This window comes from Thunnus maccoyii, chromosome 15 (assembly GCF_910596095.1).
Source record: "Thunnus maccoyii chromosome 15, fThuMac1.1, whole genome shotgun sequence".
Taxonomy (NCBI): Eukaryota; Metazoa; Chordata; class Actinopteri; order Scombriformes; family Scombridae; genus Thunnus; species Thunnus maccoyii.
The window spans coordinates 13270203-13292927 of record NC_056547.1 but is presented as its reverse complement, the minus strand read 5'-3'; the positions used below and the strand labels follow the sequence as shown (position 1 = coordinate 13292927).

Below are 22725 nucleotides of genomic sequence, written 5' to 3'. Positions count from 1 at the left end.
AATTGACTAATAGCTGTTGTAGCTCTACTTTGAAATAAAAGGAACAAAACAAGAAATCCCCTTTAACACAGGATGACTTGCACTCCTTTAAGGCTCACACAGCACAGTAGAAATTATAATACGTAAAAGTTACAACAAATAAACTGAAACTAGAACATGTATTGCACACTTTTAGTTTGGAAAAAGTTAAAAAAAAAAAAAAAAAAAAAAGTAAGAAAATGAGAAAAGAATATAATATACCTCTTTTTATTGTACACTTGTTTCAAAATTTACTTAAGATATCTGTCAAAAACTTGGGGGAAAGCTTACAAAGCTCTGCACCGCATGTCAAATTTTACCAGCAGCTTAATAAACATAACCTAAAATTAATAGCATCCTCAAATTGCTGCTTGCACTTTAAAAGTGACATATTTAAAATGTAATAACACCATCAAAATGTCACTGAGAGAATATAATCAACAGGCAACATAGCCAAGAGCAACAAAGAGAAATGTGGAATGCTTCCAAACTTAAGCTATAGCGATTCTTCCCATAGGAATGTACAATAGATGCAAGCACAGGCAAGCATATGAAATACTATTCAAATCATTACAGCAGCAGAGGCACAAAACAGAAAATATGCAATGACGACATCAAGCGAAAATTGAGATACAGCTCATTTTTAAGGCTTTTGAGTGAAAACATGCACACGGACCGAGCTAAACACAAAGCAATATATTAAACCACATTAAATAATGTGGTTGTTAAAGTAGAAAAAGGGAGAAAATTAATCTGTGAGGACACACAGTGCTACTGTACGTATATTTGATTGTCTCGAGTAACAGCTACGCACAGCTAATACAGTGTAAAAATGTAGGCTCAGTATTAAATGGCCTATAATTGTCACATTTAAAAGGTAAAAATGGTAAAACAATACACCACTTTCAATACACAAAGAAACACTTAGAGCTGCTCACAACACTGAGAGATGTCACTTATCATGCGCAAGCAAACAGATAAAACCAACAAAGACCGCAACAAAACAAAAATTAGTTATTTTTTGGTTTTAAAGTGGTTTATATTCGTAACTCTGGCATCACTGGAACTAAACTGGAAAAATAATTCGCTACCATATTAGCTCTGAGCATAAACCTTTGCTACCACAGTAAATATACTCAATACAATGAACACAGTAAAAATCTCTTTTGAAAACATGATTCAAGCTGAACATGTACATGAAGTAAACCCTTTTATTTGAGTGTAATAGTACCTCTTCTCTTCAACATAACAGAGAAACAAAAGACAGATAAAACATGAAAGTAGTGAAGCAATCACAATCACAGCTGAAGGCTCAAAGATGCAATCTAATTATCCTGACAACCTGTCTCTGTTGGACTGCTGCACTAAAAATAAAAACTGAGAACTACTGCAAGGCAAGTTTGAAGTGCATGGCAACTGAGTTCTTCACACAAGCGAGTCCGTGATGCCCTGAGTACCATCCTCTGACTATAAGTTTATGCACTGAAAAACAAAAGCAGCTCTTTTTCTGCTTGCCCTCGTCCTCCTCTAGCAGTTGGTGGTCTGTAGGTGGCTCTCGTTCAGGATGGAGGTGATGTTTGCGTCATAGAAACCGTCCTCGTCCTCAGAGCTTAAAGCTGAGGAGCCCAGGGCTGCACGATGTGTCTGCTGCACCTTCCGCCTGTGAAAAATCAGGAAAACATCAGCAAATCCAACAACATTGACTCAATGAACACATGTCCAGGTAGTTACTATAGAGTGCCACCTAGTGGAAAGAAGAAATTGAGCATATCTATAAAAAGTCATCTTGCATTGTGTGTGGAACAAAAGAGTTCCCAAATGTGTGAAAATAAGTTGACTTTTCTGTACTTAAGCTCATTCTCCAGCGCTGTGACTTTGGCCTGCAGTGCCTCCTGTAGTTCCTGCTGCTCCTCCAAGTCTCTGAGGACCTTACGGCGGACCCCCTCCAGACGCTCCACCTCTCCCTCGCTCTCGTCCACCTGCCGTTTCAAGGCCTTCACACGCAGAGACAGCTGGGAATGGAGAGGGAAAGGCAGGGGGTTAGAGGGGAACAGAGGAGGTCACAGGTGAAGACGTGGGCCACGAGGGATGAGGAGGGGTAGAAGGTGGACAGGAAAGTTGGTAGAGGGGTATGTAGGGTTGTAGGCCAGCAGCTAAGACGGTTGAACATCCATAAAAAAAAGGCTGGGGCGGCAGGAAGATGATAGGGGGGAGAGAGGTCAGGGAGCGTTCTGGTGTCCGAGTGAGGTTGGGTTTGGGTTAGGAGGGATACAGATGAGATTAGCTTGTTGTAAAAGAAGCAGTTAACGTCTGTTTGAACTCTGTCAATGATTAAACGGCAGGTGCAGGTCCAACAGTATCTACATATTATTCTTACTACAAAATGAAAGGCAAGCGAATTAGTGCTAACACAGAGTCAGGAAGCGTGAGACAAAAATTTTACCCATCTGACGTTTGAAGGAATAGTTCTACATTTTTGGTAATACATTTATTCACTTTTTTGCCAAGAACTCTTATGTCTGTATGGAAAATATATAGCTAGAGCCAGCAGCTGCTTAGCTTAGCTTAGCATAAAGACTGGAAACAGCAAGCCTGGTTTCAAAACCGAGATGCAACATGTTTATTAATGAGCTTTAGAGGTGCACACAGACTGTTTCTGGTCTTTATGCTAGTAAATTAAGCTAACTGGCTGCTAGTGGTAGCTTTATATTCACATTATAAACATGAGAGTTGTATTGATCTTCTCATCTCACACTCAGTATAATTCCCAGAATGTCAAACTATTCCTTTTGTTTGATTATCAGTATTTATAATTCAAACATGATTAACCACTAAAACACACAATAAAGATTATTAGCATGCAAATCTTAAAATTTACCTGATCTCTCTGCTCAACATGCTGGTTTCTCTCCTGGTCTAGTGTGGCGTTCAGCTCCTTCAGTTTCCTCTCCATTCGTCTCTGAGAGGCCTGGATGCTGCTTTTCTCTCTGAGTGCAGAAGATCAGAATTCATACAATATAACAACAATACAAAAATATCTTCAAGGATAATTTTTATTTAAAGATGGGAATTCACCTGAATGGGCCTTAGAATAATTTTTCTTTACTCTCTCCACTTCCCAGGTGTTCTTTGTGAGTATGGGAGCTGATTTTTGTTACTTTGACTCATCAGAATACTTCTAAAATAAAGTAGGTCTCCACAGATAGTTTCTTTTTTTGACTCTTCATGAGTCTTCAGTCATACCTTTCCTCACTGCGCAGCCTCTCCTCCAACTCCTGAATTTTGTTTTCCAGCAGAGTGATCCCAGCTGAGGGACGAGTCTGTCCCTCCATGTCCGCCACGCGAGACTTTAACTCCTTCACCTGCAAGGGGGAGCGATACAGTGACGTTGGCAAACTGCACATTTTACAAAAAGCTGTTTTAAATCTCTTGTGTGTACCTGTCTCTCTAGTGCACTCTTGTCCATCTCCAGGTCATGTCTTGCCGAACGCTCCTGCATCAGCTCTGAACGAAGCTGGTCCACCTGAGGAGAGAAAAGTAAAAGAGGGGGCAGCGTAAGTAAACCAAACAGCTGTTATCAGCTTTACCATAACACAGAAATGCCTCCAGCTAATTTGCATGTGTATTCAAATACTTTTATGTGGGTGTGTTTTTAGCACCTGGTCTCTGCTGCGTGTGATGCGGTCATTCAGAAGCTCCACACTGCTTCTCTCCTCATCCAGCTCGATCTCCAGTGTCTTTATTTTATCCTGTGAACACACACAAAAATATAAAAACATACTGTATCATATTTCTTTTAATCTCATCAATCTGCCTGTACTCAAAGCTACTTGATACCTTACATGCATGACTCCCCTCAGCTCATTTTCTTTCCCCTTAAACTCCCTTTTCTGACACGTCACTGTATCACTGATTTACTCCTACACCATCTTTAGATCCCCAGTTCTCGACCTTTGACCCACTCCGCCGGCGGGAGGCTCACCTCCAGGCCCCTGACCTCCCTGGTGCGGTCAGTGTAGGTGCTCTTCTCCGTTTCTAGTTCGCTCTCCAAGTGTTTGAGACGGTTGTTAAGAAGGTCTCTCTCCAACTGGGCACTGTCTCTCTCCTCGCTGCACACCAGTAGCTCCTTCTTCAGACGAGAAACCTGAAGTAAAACACAGGGCATCATTAAATATGATGTTTTTGGGAAGATTTGTGCTCATTGTCCTGCATTTTCTGCCTTCATAATCCCCCTCAACCTACACTGAGAGAAATTTGCATACAATCTCAAATTACATTAAGTATATACAGTATAATAAGATATTCTTTCATGCATGTTTTAAGCACTTTTCATCCTCATAGAGCTTCTGTCCTGTAAGATACTTTTTAATCTCCAGTTTTGTTTCTCTCCCCTACACTCCTAAAAACATTACCAAAAATATATCACATAGTAACACTTGTAATATCACCTTATATACTCTTTAAAAAGTGCTAAAACACCTTTAAAAGTCTTTTAAAAATAAAGAAAAACAGTCTAACAGTTTGGTTTCAGCTGTTAGAACAAAAACATTTTTGAATATTTTATTTTATTTCAGAAGTTCTGGGTTTTCTCACAGAAGCAGCTTTACATTTCTCTTTCATCCCTGATTCTCTATTTTAATATTTCAACATTTCTCACCTCCTCCTGCTGGGCCTTGAGGTTGCTCTGAGCTCTCTGAAGCTCAGCCAGCCTGTCCTTGTTGTTGCGTTGAGCCTCCAGCAAGTCCTTCCTCGAGCGCTCCCTGTACTCGTCAAGTTGTGTTTGCAAGGTGGCCACTGACTGACGAGAGTCCCCCATCATCATCTCCATCTGACAGCGGAGGAAGTAGAAGGAGAGAAATTGAGATGAATGACAACATCTGTGCATACCAGTGAACTGAGATGTCAATCTCACACACTCACAAACCTCTTTGTTAATCTTCTCCAGAGCTCGGTCCAGCAGCCTCTTCTGCTCCTCCAGGTCACTCTTGCCCCTTCGTAGCGCCTCTCTCTCTAGGTCCCTCTCCTCCAGGCGTCGGGTCAGCTCGTCCCTCTCTTTGCTCAGGCGGGTGGATCCTCTCTTGGCCTCCTCCAGCTGAGACTTCAGGGAGCGGTTCTCATCCTCCAGGGCTTCCACCACCTCCTCGGTGTCTGCGCTCCTGGACACACTGGAGTGAAGCCTCGTCTGGAAAATGAAAAAACATACACTTATGTGCATGAGTTTATAGCAAGTGGACTAATGTGTGTTTTTATTACTGTAGGTAACGTATATTTTATATGGTCATTCATGAGTCTTGCATCTTATTAGGACATGTGCATGTTCAGATTACACTTCTTTAAACTTCATTGGTCATGGTCATTGCATTCAAACCATAGATTCAAACTCAAAGTTTACTCCTTACTCTTGTCATGTGTTATTTTTTAACATCCTTGCACCTATAGTGACCTTTGCACGACTATGCTCTTTTCACAATCATTTAATCTAATACGTTGCTGTTCCAACACGTATGCCGCACAATGCACATCTCGTGCAAATTTATCTCAGAGGGATTATTTTCTGATCTTACACGTTTGAGTTTTTCCTTGAATCTAATTTACTTCAAATCTCTTCGGGTGAAAATAGAGCCTGTGTGGGAGGCCATTTGCTCTGTTCTTGTATAGTATGGCTGTTTACATGATTTTGTGTGCATTTGTGTGTACAGCTCTTGTGCAGTACCATGCGGGCCAGCCTCTCTCTGAGGCGAGTGTTTGCCTCCTGGAGCTCCAGGTTGGTGTCCACCGCTGTCCTTCCTGAAGAAGCTGACGACTGTTTTAAAGAAGAGAAACATTCATTCATTTTTTTAAAAAATTTATCCAAACAAAAACTATAATCTCTTGTTTATATTATACATTAAATCCATTTCAGCGATGCAAGAGGTGTTCTTATTATTTTCACGCCATCAGTGTAATTTCTTTTCCGCAGAACCCAGATGTTGCTTCACCTCCTTTGCCTTCTCGAGCGCCTTTTCCAGCTCGGCCTTGTCTTTCTGCGACTGCTCCTTCATCCCGCTGATCTCCGACAGCAGCTCGGCCTCCCGCTCTCCACTTGCTTTCTTCAGGGCTTGAAGTGCTGTGCTCTTCGCGTCTAACTCGCTCTTTTGTTTGTCCAGATCGGCGCGGGCCCGCTTCAGATCGTCATGGCAACGCTGAAGCTCCTTGGGATAAGTAATCAGAGATGAATAATGTGTGTGAGTAAGAGGAATGTGCCAGGGCGTATTACAATGTGTTAATATGAGTATGGGGTATGTGTGTGTGTGTGTGTGTGTGTGTGTGTGTGTGTGTGTGTGTGTGTGTGCAAGAAAGATGAATGAAATTGATGAGAAGTGATTTTCAGCTACAGGAAAACCCACAGCTGCATTACTACCCCGACAGATTATAAAAAAAAACAAACACACTGTAAAACAGAGAAGATGAGCCCCTGCATTTCACCCACACATCGAGCATAATCTGCCGCGTGACTGACATGTGAAGTACCTCTGCTAAAGCACTGTTATCATCAGACGCAGGCATTTTTTTCTTCATGGCGAGCAGCGAATCCTGAAGATCCTTCAGCTCACCCTCAAATTCCTCCTTCTCCTGACGAGATTTCAGCAGCCTGCAGGAAGAAAGAAGACCTTAAAGAACACACAGTGGAAACAGTTGCTCTATATACTACAGTACACATATGCACACACACTGCAAGACCATGAGCACAAACACACATGTGCGCACACCAAAGATAGCAGCAACAAACGCCAAACAAAGCACAAAGGAGTGAAACTACTGCTTTAATCTATTAAATAAAGTCACCACATCCAGATTTCGCCTTTTGATTTAAGTTGAAGATTTTGATTTACCCTAAATTGAGATACACCACTTACTTATGTATTCAAAATCAATAATGTTCATAAGAAAATCAAAATGTGTGAATGGATGATTGACAAACAAACAAACACAAAAAAGACTGACCATAAACAAGCCAGTTTTTCAATGTTGATTCGTTTGAAAGGTCAACATGATTGGGTCATTATCACTGGATTATGGTTAGTAAGGGTTCACCAATCTAATGATCAAAACATCATCAGACACAAAATCCACTCTGATATATGAGCTTTTCAAGTGAATTTCAAGGAACATATTTCAAGTTCAGATTTGCTGATTTGAAACTAGGCTAAATCTACTCAAACCAAACACAGTGAGACTGATTCTCTCTCTCACATTTGACCGCTGAAGCGCTTCCCGTTCCTGCCGAATGGAAAGTCAAGTGAAAGAGTGCATGCATTAAAAAATAACTCAGGAGAAATGTCGTATTGCACGACTGAATCAAAAAAAGTTCTCACAGTATTTTCAGTACATCCACATACAGTTTTCAATGTGCAGTTTAGACTATTTGAACTAATGATTCAAAAATTATATAAAAAAAAGATAAATAAATAAAATCTAATGCAACAGAGTGTGTTTGATGCTTGGCCAAGGCTGGAATATGTTACAACTGCAACTACAAAGCCTGTTTTAAGAGATACTGTAGCCTTACTGCTGATGTGTACATTTGCCTATTTATGGTTACAAAGCAATGGTACAGCTCTATAATCTACTTGGTTCAGCTCATGAGCTCAGAATTATACGGTTCTATCTGATATCTTTAAAATAATTAATTTATCCACATATTCATGGTCATACTTTGTGCTTGTGTGCTTTTTTTTTTTTTTAAAGAACTCTTTGATGTTAGACACTGAGAAAGATACAGAATGTAAAACCTACAACGGCAAAACCTTTAAATTCCAAGCTTGCAAATTGACTCATACAGTTATCTAACACCAAAAGTCACAAAATGTTGGTAAAATAGTGGTAAATATGGCCATATTTGCAAAAAAAAACAACCAAACTATTAAATACTGTTGTGTTTTGGTGACATCATGTGATTTATGCTGACTGAACAGGCTCACAAATGTGGTCTATAATTATATAAACATATGATTCATAGACACTAACTCCTCTCTGGTGCTGTCCAGCTCCTTTGCGGTCACTTCCAGCTGCGTCTTCCACTGCTCTCCCTGATCTCTGCAGCTGTCCAGCTCTTCCTCCAGGGTCAGTATGGAGGCGTTCACCCTCTCCCGCTCCTCTTCGATCTGCTCCTGGGACTGTCACACACACACACACACAATTATATTAAGAGTTATAGGAGCCAGTGTATAACACAGGTTTATTCCTGAATTTCAAATGCCTTTGTCATTATGGTGACATATAAAAAGCAGTTCGCACACCCAAATCTATCCAGTTTTCTTCTAATTCAGTTTCTTTTTCAACAAAAAAACAGATGTTTCAGCTTCTTGCTTTGATCAGAGTTTCTTGATTTTCTAGAGAATACTTCTAGATAAGAAACAAAACCATAAAATATCAGAGAAGATGGAGCATGATACATTTGGCACAAACAGCGATCCAACTACTTTAATCCCAAATAAATCACCTCATCACAAAGCAGCTGTCAACCTGTCTGCTTACTCTCTGCTCTCAGGCTGCAAGCTACTTTTTTCCTGACACTGCTGTTACTGCATAATGATCTATTCCTGTAGATACATATATGATTCAAATTTCCTCGACATCACATCCTACAGTACTCCAAAAATACTCCACTGGTACAAACTGAAACTCTACAGTAGAAACTAGAAAAGTTTTATATGATAATCACAAGCAGCAAAATTCTCTTTTCTAACTTTGCACACTGGGCTCAGACTGACCTTCTGATACCCTGGCGAAGTGTTTGAACACTGACTACATGCTGACACATTAAACAGAATGACGAGACAAAGCCTGGATGTATAATAGGGAGATACGACTTCAAAGCACAATTAAATATCACCTTAATAATGCATGCAGGACACAAAGAGTGCCTGACAGGTACAACCTGATTGTTCTCCCAGTGAAGTGCATATCTGTATCTGTACAAAGAGATCCTGTTAGAGACAAAATGCTCTGACGGTTTCTATCTTAAGAGTTCATTAGCAGGCTATGATGTAACAAAAAAAAAGAGAGAGTTTCAGTTATCAGAAAGTGAGATATTCATCAGCAATGTTTTGCTGTAGCCACTAAAGAGGTTATAAATCCTCCCTGGTTATTTATTCTGTAATCTGCAGGCTTAGTTTGACACTGAAACAATATTATGATGATAATCATGTGAAAAAGGGCGAACATTTATCATTAATGATAAATTCTGACATAAATATCAAAACCTCTTATTTTGACAGTGTTGACAATGTCGATCACGTGTACAAATGTGGGATTTTTGTGGTTCATTCAAGACTTCCTAGAGTGTAAGAGGTGTTTACTCTACAGTACCAGTCAAAAGTTTCACACTTTCTCATTCAAGTGAATGGGAAGGTGTGTCCAAACTTTTGACTGGTTCTGTATGTCTCTATATGCACAAGAGTATTCAGTTTAGTTAAAAGTGTCCTGTTTGTTCTTTGTCCGGTTTATTGAATCACTTGTGTTGGTTCAGTGCAGACAGAGTTACTAAACCAACATATGCTTGTTTTATTAAGATGGTTACTCCAATTGAGATTATAATCTCTTTTCCAGGACACACTGCGTCAAAAACACACCAGGACATGCTTATCCTACATCAAAGGAAATGCACAAAAATACAACTAAAATTATGCAGGAGGTAAAAGCAAAGTCACAACTCACATGGATTAACCTCTCCATTTATTTGGTATAGTATTGATGAAGTTGCAAATTTTATTTAATGTCTTTTAGTTTTACTAAACAATATACGTGTTGTGTACCATTCGTGCACTACTGGGTGAGCCACTTTTACTGTCCCTTGGGTTTTCTTTGCCTTAGCTACACAATTTTTATTCCCTTTATCTCCGTTTTAATCAGTTTTTGCTAGCAGGCTAAGCTTGAAACTACTGAGCTGCTGGTGAATCCAAAAATCAGATTTTTCATTATACTGCACAACAGTTTGATTCTGGTGATATCTGTTCAAAAAATACAGGTTGATTTGATTTCTTTTTGCAAGAAATGGTCTAATAATTTATTTGTGTCAATGTGGTTGCTGATTATCTGAACATCATGGAGAAGTGAACTGACAATGAGGATGGTGTCATTCACCTGTGTGACCTGCTCCATGGTTCTTCTCAGGTTCTCCATGTCCTGGCTGTACTGCTCCCTCAGAGCCTCCATCTCTCTGTCATGGCACTCCACCTCCTCCTTCAGCGCCCCCTTCAGGGCCGTCAGCTCCCGTTCCCGCTGGCGTAGTGTGTCGTCCTGGCGCTGACGCAACATGGTAGCTTCGGCCAGGTCTGCCTGCAGAGTCATCACATCCTGCAGAAAGAAATTCAAAGATAGTCAGATAGACAACTGAGTAGAAGTGCAGTGATGTTTTATACAGTATATATATATATATATATATATATATATATATATATATATGTGTGTGTGTGTGTGTGTGTATGCCTGGAGTATCAGTACCGTCTCCAGTGAGTCTGAGTGAGGTGAGTTTTCTGAAACCCTCCTCAGCTCCTCTTGAAGTTCAGCTAGCTGATCTTCTTGTAGGCGCAAACGAGACTCGGCCCCCTCTCTGGCCATACGCTCCTCGGCTAGCCTACACAAACACACACACACCAATCAATCAGGTAATAGTGAAATTATCCTTTCACAAAAAAGCTGCAGGAGCAATAACTAGAAGCTTAATGCTGGCTGTTAAGTGCGTATACTATACATCCACATCCACATCCACATCCACATCCACATCCACATCCACATCCACATCCACATCCACACACGTCCTTACTCATCATGGGCCTGTTGCAAGTCTTTCATGCAGAGTCTGAGTTTCTCCTGGAGCTCCTCAAGGTTTCCCTTTTTCTGGTTCCCATCAGATCCTCCCCTCTGTGCACATAATACACACACACACACACACACAAAGTGTATGAGAGAGACCAAGGGTGAGACAGATGAAAGAGGACAAAGAGAACACAGAGACAAAGAAAGGAGGCCTGGAAACATCGCAACAGAGTGTCACTGTCGACCTTGCAAATACATTATGCACTCTGTATTATCTTGAACCATAAAGGAAAAAAAAAAGCCCTGCATTGGATTCTTTGCCCTAGTTTCTGACAGTCAAAAAATCTTTGGGAGAACAGGCCCTGCCAGCGTGCTCAGACATCGTCAAAAAAGACGAGATCTCCCCACATAAGCAACTCTTTCTGACACGCTGCAGGGGAGCTGGAGCCGAGGCTCGTTTGTCGCCCACACCACTCCGCTGTTTGTCAAGGCTCCCTCTCACTGAAAAGAAGGTATAAGCGCAGCTCGCCCATGAAACCTCTCTTATCCTCCTACACACTCATTACAGGGACGCACACACAGACACAGAAGAGCGAGAAGGAGACAAAGCTAGGCTTCTGCTCCTCAGGGGACCTCGAATTTCTGTTACTACTTATCAGTGATGGATCATAAAGATATATTTTGTACAGATTTGTTTCATTTTCTTCTTGTCCCCTCCCCCCCGCAGGACAGTTTATAGATAATCCCGTTCTGGGACATCTCAGTTTCTCTCTGTCCTCACAGAGATAATTAACAGAAGATAACACAATTGAGAATACGTGTGAGATCTTTTGAGCACTTTGAGTGAATTGCATCAGCTGTAGCCTTATGTGCATAATTATGTATTGCAAACCAGATTCAATAAAAGCCTGGTCTAACATAAAAGCCTGAATTGGTCTCAATGAACCTCTGCTAACCTCCAGTCCTTCGTCATTTACATGGTGTTCACTCTGCACACCACCGTATACACTATACTATATATCGGTTGCTTTGGACTCAGGTAACCTAACACACCAGCATCAGATCCTCATTTAACCAGAGGAACAAACAGAGTGTCAGTGCATGAACTCCATCACTATCCCATTGACAGGCATTAACTGGTAACACTGCAGTGAAAACACACCACAAGCACTCAGAGAGAACCACATACATTAGTGGTACTGAGGGAATGTCAACCTCGCTCCACATTACACTTGTGAGTCAATACGCTTCGAAATGCAAATAACCTTTTGAAATAAAAGGCTAAGCATGTATCCGTATATTAATCTTATATTAATCTTAATTTGGTTGTAACACAAATGCCCCAAGACAGTCTTTGTTTGGATGACACGTTAATCTGGTCCTGCACTGATCTTATGTTTTGGTTTTATACAGACAAAAGCAATGTTTTGGTTTAGAGGCAGAGCTGGAGAAGAAATAGCCTTAGGCAGAAAAATTGTGTAAACCCCTTCACCCTGCAGTCTGATGCTGTATGTGGACGTCTCAGTAGCTGTTTTTGCTTCTGAAGAGTCTGAGATGACTGCTGGTAGAGATATCAGCCACTAAATTTACTAAGATGGAGAGCATGGCTATGGATATTAAACACTTTGTATAAAAGAACCCCTCGGAGAAGGATCTGTCTCAGCCGGCAAGCCAACCCCCAGCTGGTGCAGGGTTCCAGTCCAACTTAATTATTGATGCCTCTCAATGACTGCAACCCTCAACACGCTAGGACCTCAACAGCTTTCCTCTGCAGGTGCATTGTTGCCAAGAGACAAGACAGGCAAATAATTCACAGACAGTCATGGTCACACACACACACTGAGAAGTACATAATAAGGGATCATACATAATCAAGTGCATGTAATACGAGAAGGTAGGGGCACAAAGGAATAACGTCTTTATGTAGATTTATGCAAAAGGCTGCAAATTTAAAGGACATATGCTCAAAAAAAACACAATCCATTTTAACAAGTTGTTACAAGAACACACAGGAGCAGAGGTGCCCCTTCATTTTCATATTTTATGGCCTGTAAAAGAGGATCCTCTAAGACAAAGTGGATGAAATAGAAACTTCATATCCTCAGCAACAGAAAAGAGGACAGGGTGCCAACCATCTGTTAGCTTCATTACAAGAACGGCCCTGTTCAGAAGAAGACACACCAGACACTCAAACCTTTTGTTTGATCAACATGAACCTGCACACCACAAAACCTAATTAGAACATGTACTATTTTAGATTTTCTACAATGAATTGTTTGAGCCTAGAGTAGACCTGCTTAGCTTTCTGTGAAGTGGCAAGCTTTTAGGTTACATGGCTGCAAAATATACTATACTACTAGTACTTTTAATGCAGCTGCTGCTACTATTACTTCAACTGCAGCCACACTAACAGTTATATCCAAAGAAGTCAGGATTTGCATGAAAGGTCTGCTCTATCATCAATAATTTAGTAGTTTGAACCATATTATTCAAATACAATCTAAAAGAGTTTATTCTCGTTCACTGTCTAGCTGCTACTCTTATAGCTTGTATATCAGTTTCAAAGAGTTCAACAGGTTGCAACCAGCAGCCAGTTAGCTCAGCTTAACACAAAGACTAGAAACAGGGGTAAACTGCTACCGTAGCTCAATCCAAAGGTAACAAAATCCAACTACCAGTACCTCTGAAGGTCACTGATAAACATGTTATATCTTGTTTGTTTAATCTATACAAAAGCTGGGGTGTAAAAATGACGTGTTGTGGTTTTACAGGAGGTCAGCTGCTTTACACTTCAAGGAAGTACCTGGCTGAGTAACTAATAAGGTATATTATGTCATTAATTGTTGAGCTTTAGAGGCACTGGTAGGTTGATTTTGTTACCTTGTGACATGTTTCATACCTATCACAGGTTAGCTGTTTTTCCTGTTTCCAGTCTTTGTGCTAAGCTAAGCTAACTGGTTGCTGACTGTCGCTTCATATTGCTACCATATGAGAGTGTTATCAATCTTCTCATCTAACTCTCAGGAAGAAAGCGAGAAATCAAAATGTCAAACCATTCCTTTAAAAAGTCACAATCTGTAACCCAAATGTAAAAAGGTCACCTCCTCATATAAATTCCAAACACAAGATTGGAACTTGATATTATTTTCAAATCGATTGAAATATTTTAATACAAGGACTAACAGTAGAGGAACAACTGTATCTGCTTTATTGATGTGTGACAAAACATTTTCAACTCAAAAGGTCCAAGCCTTTTCTGAGCTTTCAACCACATGTCATGCTCTTCATCTTCATCATAAATGGAAGTGGCTCAAGTGTTATTATGTGACCTACTAAAAGTGTGGAACACCTGAGCTAGTTCTGTTCAGAAAAAGCTAATAAGTTAACCTTCGAGTTGACATTATTTGCAGCACATACTTTTTCTAAATTCAAGAATTAACTTCCATGCTTGTTTTCAACACATTGCTCTTATTTAATGTTTTCTTTCCCAAAATTTATGAGTAAATCTCTCTTCATATTTACATGGTCAAAAAGATTAAGGATTAGGGCTTTAAGGTCTTGCCATACCTTTAAACTGCCAGTTGTCTCATAGACACTGTTGACCTGTCTTTTGAGGGATCCCTCACTCTCACTGGGGCTGATGAGGAAACAGTGGACAGAGGATTAGATTGGATTGATTATACTGTATGTATTCATATAACAATGACTCTCGCAAATCAATGTATCATTCTTGTAGTTTTATTTACCTCTCTTTGAGGGAGTTGGAAACAATTTGCTTAACTTGAGCTTCCTCCGCACTGATAACCTCTTTGTTTTGACTGAAACTCCTCGGAGGTATCTCCTTCAAAGAGAAAGTGAGCAAGGTAAGATAACAGACACAAAACAAAGAAGCAATTTAATACCTTCAAATAGCACATCATCTCTGCATCGCTTGCACTTACTGGCTTTTTTGCCACAGCTGGAGGGGTGTCCTTGGCAACAAACTTCCCTGGTGACTTAAAGCTCGGCTTGGGGGCCTCTTGTGCCGTCACCTTGACAACAGATGCAGGGCTCCTTCCCAGGCTACCGCTCGCTGGGGCAGATGATGCCAACGAATTAGAGGAAGAAGACAGAGGAAAGGCGTAGGGATTCAGAGTCGGAGAGGTGGGAGAGGGAAGGGAAACCTCAGGCTGAACATCTTTTCGGGCATCAAGACTTCTGGACCTCCTGCGTTCGTCAAACCTGAGCCGCTGCCTCGCTCCCGGGCGGCCTCTGGTCTGCGGGGCGCTGCCCGGTGTTCCGCTGTTGAACTTGCTGATGAGCTTGTTGATGGGAGCCAGGGAGTTGGTGTCGATTGCTGGGGCAGGATTTTCATCAGTTGACGCTGGAGGCTCAGGGAACGACTCTAAAGGCGACGCTGTACTTTGTTTTTTCCCACTGTATCGTCCCAGAGAGCCAGTAAAACCCACGCCGTTTTGTTTGACCCTTTGGGCTCCCACACCGTTTATTTTGACCGGTTTTAACCCTGCCTCATTATACTCCTCATTACTAGTCCGATCTTTATTTTTCTCCGCTTCACTGGCTGTTGCTTTGAGTTGGGGTTCAGGTGTTGACCTCTCTACCTGTCCTCCTCTGCCAGTCCCGCCCTCCTCCTCCCCTTGAGTTCCTGCTTGCCCGTCCCCCGGGGGTCTTTTAAGAGGGCTCCCGAAAATCTCCCCATCCTCATCCTCTGCTGGAGAAACAGGGGAGCGAGTTGTATTTATAGGAGCACCGTAGGGGTTTGTGAATTCTGCTGGTTCTTTGCTTTTGGGGAGGCTGTTGTAGGGTGAGGGTGGCCCTGAGCTGGGGGTCGGAGTGTTTAGCTGAACGCCATACGAGTCACCTTTCTCACCATCTTTCAGGACCACATAAGGCTGCCCAGAGATCCCCTGAACCCGCACTGCCACCCCGTATTTACTAGAGGGAGGAGTTGCACTGATGTTTCCTTTGGATTTTTCAGGATAACCTCCGCCTGTGTCATGGAGATCCTTGATGAAGCGGATCTGAACACCATAGTCCACAAGTGGCTTCCTATCAGTGGAGAGGGTGCTCATGTTGACTTCCTGGTTTCTGTACAGACAGTCTGAGCAGACAGGGAACAGCAGAAATGCAAATCAGGTGAATCAGTGGAACAAGTTGCAAAGTACACTGAACATGAAAGTCTAGATGTTAAGACCTTTTTTTAAAAATCTGTAGAGGATTAAATTCTCACTGACCCTGTAGGTTCTAGTAGGATGTGCTTCAGTCCTTATTGTTTTTGTATTTCATTTCTTGCTGCTTCCAAGCTTTACACACAACAACCACTGCTTTTTTAAAAACTTTTATCACATCTATTTCCTTGTTTTTTTGTGTAAATCCACCACTTCTCCCTAGGGAGAGTCACTCTGACTCTGCTGAAATATCACATTACTGGTACATTTTGATGAAGCTGTCATCTTCTCTCGCTGCTCTACAGGCTAAATTCCTTCTTAACCAGATTTCATTGTTTTCATGCCATGCCAAATATGCCACTGGGGCACTAAGAACCTCTTTGTACAGGTTGAAGCCTACTTTTTTTTCCAGTGGGTGTGTTCAGAGAGCTGGAAAAACAAGGAGTAGGAGTACGAGAGGGTATGCATGAGACACCTCGCACAAAATAATCAGTTATTTGTACACTGCCTCTTATTTAAATACAGTAGGCATGCTGAAGTACAGCTGAGTTAATGGTTGCTATGTATTTGAACAGGTGGAAAACAGAGAGGGTGAGAGAGATCTCAATGTCACTATTGATGGCCACAGTAGCAAACAAACCCCTGATACAGTGGCATGTTTTACTGACAGACTTTTAATACTGGGTTCAATGATACCAAATCTTTATTGCTGTTTTGAATTTACATGGGGCAGCAGCTAACAATTATTTTCATTATTGACTCATCTGCAGCTTATTTTCTCACAGTTGCTTGGTTTTGTCCAAGTTCAGAAAATAGTAAAAATACAAAAAATGTAGCACCCAACCCAAGATGATATGTTCAAGTTCCTTGTTTTTTCCAACAATCAGTCCATAACCTTCCAAAATATCCACTTTACTATCCTATACGACAAAGAGAAACATCAAATTCTCATATTTGAGACGGTAGAAGTAGCAAAGTTTAGCATTTTTGCTTGAAAAATGAAATAAATGAAAGAAGTGGCCTTTAATTTTCAGTTGATACCCTAATTGCTTCATTGTGAACTGTTTCAGATCTGAATTTAAACAACACAATCAGTCATATTGTAAGCAGTACACTCTAATCAAGGGTTTGTTCTTTTATATAATATCACTGTTGAGATAAATGGAGGCATATTTTATGTAGAGCTGAAATGATTAGTCACTATATTTGTCCTATTTGCACTATACTTATTATTGTTTTTTTTGTTATTGTGTTGTGTTGTTATGCCTTGTTATTGTTCCCCCCGGCCCCCCGCTTAGCTTAACTTGTAAATATTTAAGTTCTTAGTTCTTTTTTAGTATTTTCTTTTATTCTAGTATTTTTTAAACCTTTGTTGTTGTGTTTAATACTTGTATATGCCATCACCAGGGTCTGAGAAATGGCATTTCGATCCCCTATATATTTGGTAAATATGGCAGAATTGACAATAAGGTTGACTTTGACTTAATCAATTACACATAATTGTATTACTATTTTCATCAATGATTAATTGTCTCATTTTTCAAGCACAAATATCAAAATGATCAAAATAGTTGCCGTTCAATGATTAATCAAACTGTTTCAGCTCTATATTTTAACAACCCAGTCTGTCATATTGTAAGAAGCATACTCTAAGCATGTCCACCTTCTATACTCTGAAAATGAGCCTGGTGATGAACACTATGAGAAGGTGAATACTCCTCCTATTGTCCAGGCTCTGTGGAGCATTAAACACTAGGGGCTATGTCAGGAATGGGCCTCCTCTCTCTCTCTCTGCCTTTGCCAGAGTCTCCCCAGTCACCAGACTTCAGAGTAGAGTCACTCAGGCGTAGACTGTTTACTTTGAGCTGTGCAGGCACACACACAACAGCTCAAGCTTATGCACGCACATACACACACAAACACACACACACACACACGGTCGCAGGTAGTTGATCTAACAAGCATCGTTCCTTTCAGTGGCTCTATATGTGGCAAGAAAGTACTAAATAATATACAGTCACATTATCACATAATAGCTTCATAACATGCAGTAAATGTTATTTCTCTTGCATACATTTTCATCTTTAAGCGCTGCTGAGCTGAGAGTTCGCCATCACACTCCGACTCCAGCCTGTTTCATTTGTCCGTACCACCTATAGCAATCCCAGATGTGACTCTCACAGGAATTAAAATGTAACCGACAATCGGTTAAAGTGTAACACGCAGCACCTCGACCAGCAGCGAGGTTAGATTAGTGAATCAAAGTCAGCCTTTGTCTTCTTCTAAAAAACATTCTTAGGATTCCAGACGCTCCCTTTACACTCGGCATTGCGCGTGGTTTGCATTTGTATAATAAGGACAGATTAAGAGGAAACTGAGAATTAGGGCAGCATCAACTGTAAGAGCTGCCTTACGCGTTCTGAAAACTGTCCTTATATGCAGTAAATAAAAAAGTGAGGAGACTGATTAAAAGATGACGAACCGGAGACTAAAAATACGGGGAAAAACAAATTAATTCTCTCGTCTAACATAAAAACGAGTAACCTGGTTTGCCAGGGTGTTGAATTCTGGACATCAAAACAACGGAAGGTTAAAAATTTGGATATATGATCGTCTATTTTCACTGCAGTCAGGTGCTCACTGGTCACACTGAAAGCCCCCAGGTATAAATATATTCCTTGAGCAAATACACACATGTTCAGCAACCGGTAGCCGAGCACTGCGGGGCGACAACTGGTTCACCTCCTCTCATGCTCTTTCTCTCTCTCTCTCTCTCTTGTCACAAGGAATGGCTGTGTCAACAGAGACAGGAATGTCACCAGACGGGCCTATCTGCCATCACTCTTCCCTTTCTCCTCACACAGCCACTTCTCATTTTCCTCTAGCCCCGTTCCTGCACCCCTCTCTGCTTCTTACCGCGCTCTGAGCTTCAACTTTCTCCCTCAGTTTCTCATGCCCTTGGGTAACTGAACAAGAATACATGTTACTTTGATGCTATAGGGCTGGGTAATGTGCTTGAAATATTCAGAAGACTGGGAACTTAAACCATTAGTCGAGCAATCAATCAACAGTGAATTAATTGGCAACCATTTTGATAATTGTTTAGGTCATTTATCAAGTAAAATCTTTAAGATTTGCAGCTTTTCTCTGCTTTATATCCTTGTAAATTTAATATCTTTGAGGTTTTGTACTGTTAAGAAGACAAAGACAGCAATGTGAAGATGTTACCTTGACCTCTGGGATTTTGAGATGGGCATTTTTCACCATTTCTGACATTTTACAGCCTATTAATAGATTAATTGATAGTGAAAACAATAATTTCCTGCAGCCTTAAAGATTTCTGAAATGATATATAAATCCTAAAAATATATCAAATATCAGCACAATCAGATAATGATCAGATAAAGCATAACAATCACATGTGTTAAAGAATCAACTTTTTTTATTTGTAATGGTGTGAAATAAGTCATTTATATAACTGAATTTTAATAAAGGAAAATCACAATATGGACATATGGCCATCCAATTCCACTAAAATTCCTATTTGACACCCAAAAACATGTCACATCGATACCTAAGAAGTTGTTTTGGGTTGATATAGTACAAACAAAAGCCCCACTAGACAAACTATTCTTGTCACCACTATTGTTAGGGGCAGGTTCCCTTGTGTAAAATAGAAACAACATGATAATGGAGTCCCTCATTAAAAGGTACATGTTTACCCAAACACCTCAAAGTGAACTTGGAGTGTGTGCCCCCAAGCACACATTTTAGGTCAGGGCTATTTCTGGAGCCATTTATTTCACATGTAACTGAGCAAAAAAAAAAAAAAAAAAAAAGCAGGAAACAACAGCAGCTTAAATAGCTGTGAATTATCAGCTTTAAACTAAAGTGTTGGCCAGGATATGAGTGACTATCATGAAGCTTATCTGAAATTGCTCTTGTTGACATAACAATGTACAGGTAGCCAAATAGAAAGACTACATTGTGTTTTCTTGGCAGACTTGAGATTATTTACGCAACTCGACTCATATATTGAATAATATCACTTTCAAATTCATATCAACAAGTCAGATAAAGATACTTCAGTCCGAGGAAGCCATTACAGTTGAACTGCACCTGTCTACTCCTGGATTAATTGCGTCACACCCACCTATCCGGTCAGTCAGTATCGGTGCGCGTCGAAACCAGCGGGCTTGTTTACATGCGCCTGGGGGGACCACGAGCCGAGCAACAAGAAAGATAAACAACCGACCCACCTGCCTCGCGACGACCCGCATCCTATTTGAAGCTTTTACCTGCTGTAATAACCTCTCATATCCTCTTTACGCGCCGCATGTCGGATCCAATTATAGACCAGCACACAGAGCCGCATCTAAAACCTCTGAAAGCGAACAACAAAAGGCTTTCCCCCCACCGCCCGGTGCTTGTTTTCGGTCATTATCGTTGAGCAGTGAAAGCTGAGCATGGGAAGACGGCTGCCAAATCCAATCACAAAGCCACAGGTGTCCATCTCTGCTTATCCAAATGTTGGAAAACGCCCGCTCAGCAAAACCGGGGTTTACAGTATTGCTCATATACTTTTCCCACTTGTAATAAACAAGCGTGGATATACAGTAAATTAGGCAGCAGCTGTGTTAATTTCAGACTAGGCTACTTATTCTACTGCACCTGCAAAGATGATCCAAATCTAGAAATATTCCTCCTTCTTCCCAGAAGTCCCGAGTCTTCTTACAGCAGCAGCAGCAGCGGCTCTGTACAGTGTTGGTGGGATGAGAAGATCAATGAAGAGTCTGAGGACATCGGGAAATTCTCCCCCCGCTACCAGTGCAACCTGTTGCCAGCACGTCGGATAGTCATCGTCCCGCCTCAGGACCCGCTTCATTGGTGGGAGGCTCCCCGAGAGGCGGCGCCTGCTGCGGCCTCAGTTTCATCTCTGTACACGGAGGGTTAATAACAGTGTGTGACCTGTTTCCCAGAGGTGGAACAAGTATTCAGATGCTTTACCTAAGTAAAAGTACCAATAAAGCAATGTAAAAATACTCCATTAAAAGTGAAGTCCTGCATGAAAAACCCTACTTACATAAAAGTACCTAGTATAGTAAAAGTATTAGCATAAAAATGTACTTAAGTATTGTAGTAAAAGTAGGGATTTTGTCCCTCTGACTGATATATTATTATATATGACATCATTAGTTTATTAATACTGAAGCATCAGTGTTAGAGCAGCATGTTACTGTTGTAGCTGCTGGAGGTGGAGCTAGTTTGAACTACTTTATATACAGTTAACTAGTTTAGTCTAGTGGTTCCCAACTTGGGGGTCGGGCCCCTCCAAAGGGTCACCAGATAAATCTGAGGGGTCGTGAGATGATTAATGGGAGAGGAAAGAAGAAAAAACAAAGTTCTGATACATAAATCTGTTTTCAGTATTTGGATATTTTCTCTAATCCTTGATTTTTGGTGAAATATTGGATCATTTGAACATTTATTGAAATGAAACCATGTGAGAGGTTTAGAGGGAAAAATCACTATTTGGTGGAGCTGTTAACAACTCATAGACATCTGAAATGTGACTCTGACTACACACTGCTTTTTGTAAGACGACAAAAGCCAAAAAGGTTGGAAACCACTGGTTTCATCTTTAACAATGTCGTGTTTTAAAATCTTGTTATATTATCTATTGTGTCAAATCTTCATCTGAAAAGTAACTAAAGCTGTCAAATAAATGTAGTGGAGTAGAAAGTACAATATTTCCCTCTGAAATGTAGAGTGGAAGTATTTGTAGCATCAAATAGAATAAGCACAAGTACCTCAAAATTGTACTTAAGTACAGTACTTGAGTAAATGAACATATTTACTTTCCATCACTGCCGTTTTCACAGCTGTTTTAGTTTGAAAGTGTTTGCATGGCACTAATGGGATATAAATATATCTAACACACACACAGATCACCAGGAGTACTGATCACTGCTGAGCCAAAACTAATTAACTATTGATAAGGAGGTTGCCATGGTAATTTAGTTCCTATAACTACACTGCAGCCTATTTAGATGTTAAATTGCAATTGTAAATATAAAAATAGGTATAAATGACTTTTTTACACTTTGACTTACTTAGCTAACTCACTCAACTCATTCTCTGGTTGCAGCTACCTAAAAGGGAGATTTGCTGCTTTTCTTTGTCACTCATTATTGTATATAGAATATCTTTGGTTGTTAAGACTTTTGAACAAAACAAAGACATTTGAAGATGTCATCGTTTGCTTTGGAAAGTTGTGATAAGTATTTTTTCCCACTATTTTCTGACATGTCCTTGACTGAATGATGAATTGAAAAAGTAATTAGCAGACTAATCAATAATGAGAATTATTGTTAGTTGCAGCTCTATTTTCATGTGTCTATGTGAAAACGTCTGTGCAAAAACTTTGAGTATGCTTGTAATTTCTTGGAAGAACCAAGTAACTTGGCACTAACAGGGACAAAATTCTGAGATTATTTTAATTAGTTGTGTTGACTTGAAATGCAGTTGTTGATTTGCAGAGAAATATCTCAATTCCCAGCTAAATTCAGGTAAAAACATATTCCTGGTTATTCATCATTAATTAAATACTGGAATCATTTTCTCTATATTTGTTGAACTGCTTGTAGAAAAACTGCCCATTTAAGCTGACTGACTGCACTTACTAAAATACTAAAGGCTCCACTGGCTTAAATGGAATTAATTTGAAGTTCACTCATTG

The 22725-nt window shown here is 40.4% G+C and overlaps 1 protein-coding gene and 1 long non-coding RNA gene across 4 annotated transcripts; one reads left to right on the top strand and one right to left on the bottom strand.

Annotated features, from left to right (window-relative positions):
• Nucleotides 1–1215: 1215 nt before the first annotated feature.
• Nucleotides 1216–20746, bottom strand: cgnb (cingulin b). Of its 3 annotated transcripts, none has more exons than XM_042435258.1 (21): nt 20658–20746; nt 14760–15919; nt 14565–14659; nt 14386–14455; nt 10826–10923; nt 10504–10636; nt 10144–10356; nt 8026–8174; nt 7252–7278; nt 6529–6649; nt 5997–6209; nt 5732–5821; nt 4943–5200; nt 4676–4846; nt 4001–4162; nt 3678–3767; nt 3458–3541; nt 3262–3380; nt 2897–3005; nt 1867–2030; nt 1216–1678 (listed from the first exon to the last, which is right to left on the bottom strand). In XM_042435258.1, exons 2-21 carry the CDS (start codon nt 15888–15890, stop codon nt 1546–1548), a joined length of 3630 nt encoding a protein of 1209 aa, XP_042291192.1. In that variant the 5' UTR covers nt 15891–15919; nt 20658–20746; the 3' UTR covers nt 1216–1545. The 3 variants fall into 3 exon arrangements, with proteins under 3 accessions (XP_042291192.1, XP_042291190.1, XP_042291191.1); XM_042435256.1 differs by lacking the exon at nt 20658–20746 and adding an exon at nt 20140–20479; XM_042435257.1 differs by lacking the exons at nt 7252–7278; nt 20658–20746 and adding an exon at nt 20140–20478.
• Nucleotides 20404–21028, top strand: LOC121912813. Its single transcript, XR_006100156.1, has 2 exons — nt 20404–20491; nt 20703–21028. It is a non-coding gene; the product is annotated as an uncharacterized LOC121912813 (long non-coding RNA).
• Nucleotides 21029–22725: the final 1697 nt, after the last annotated feature.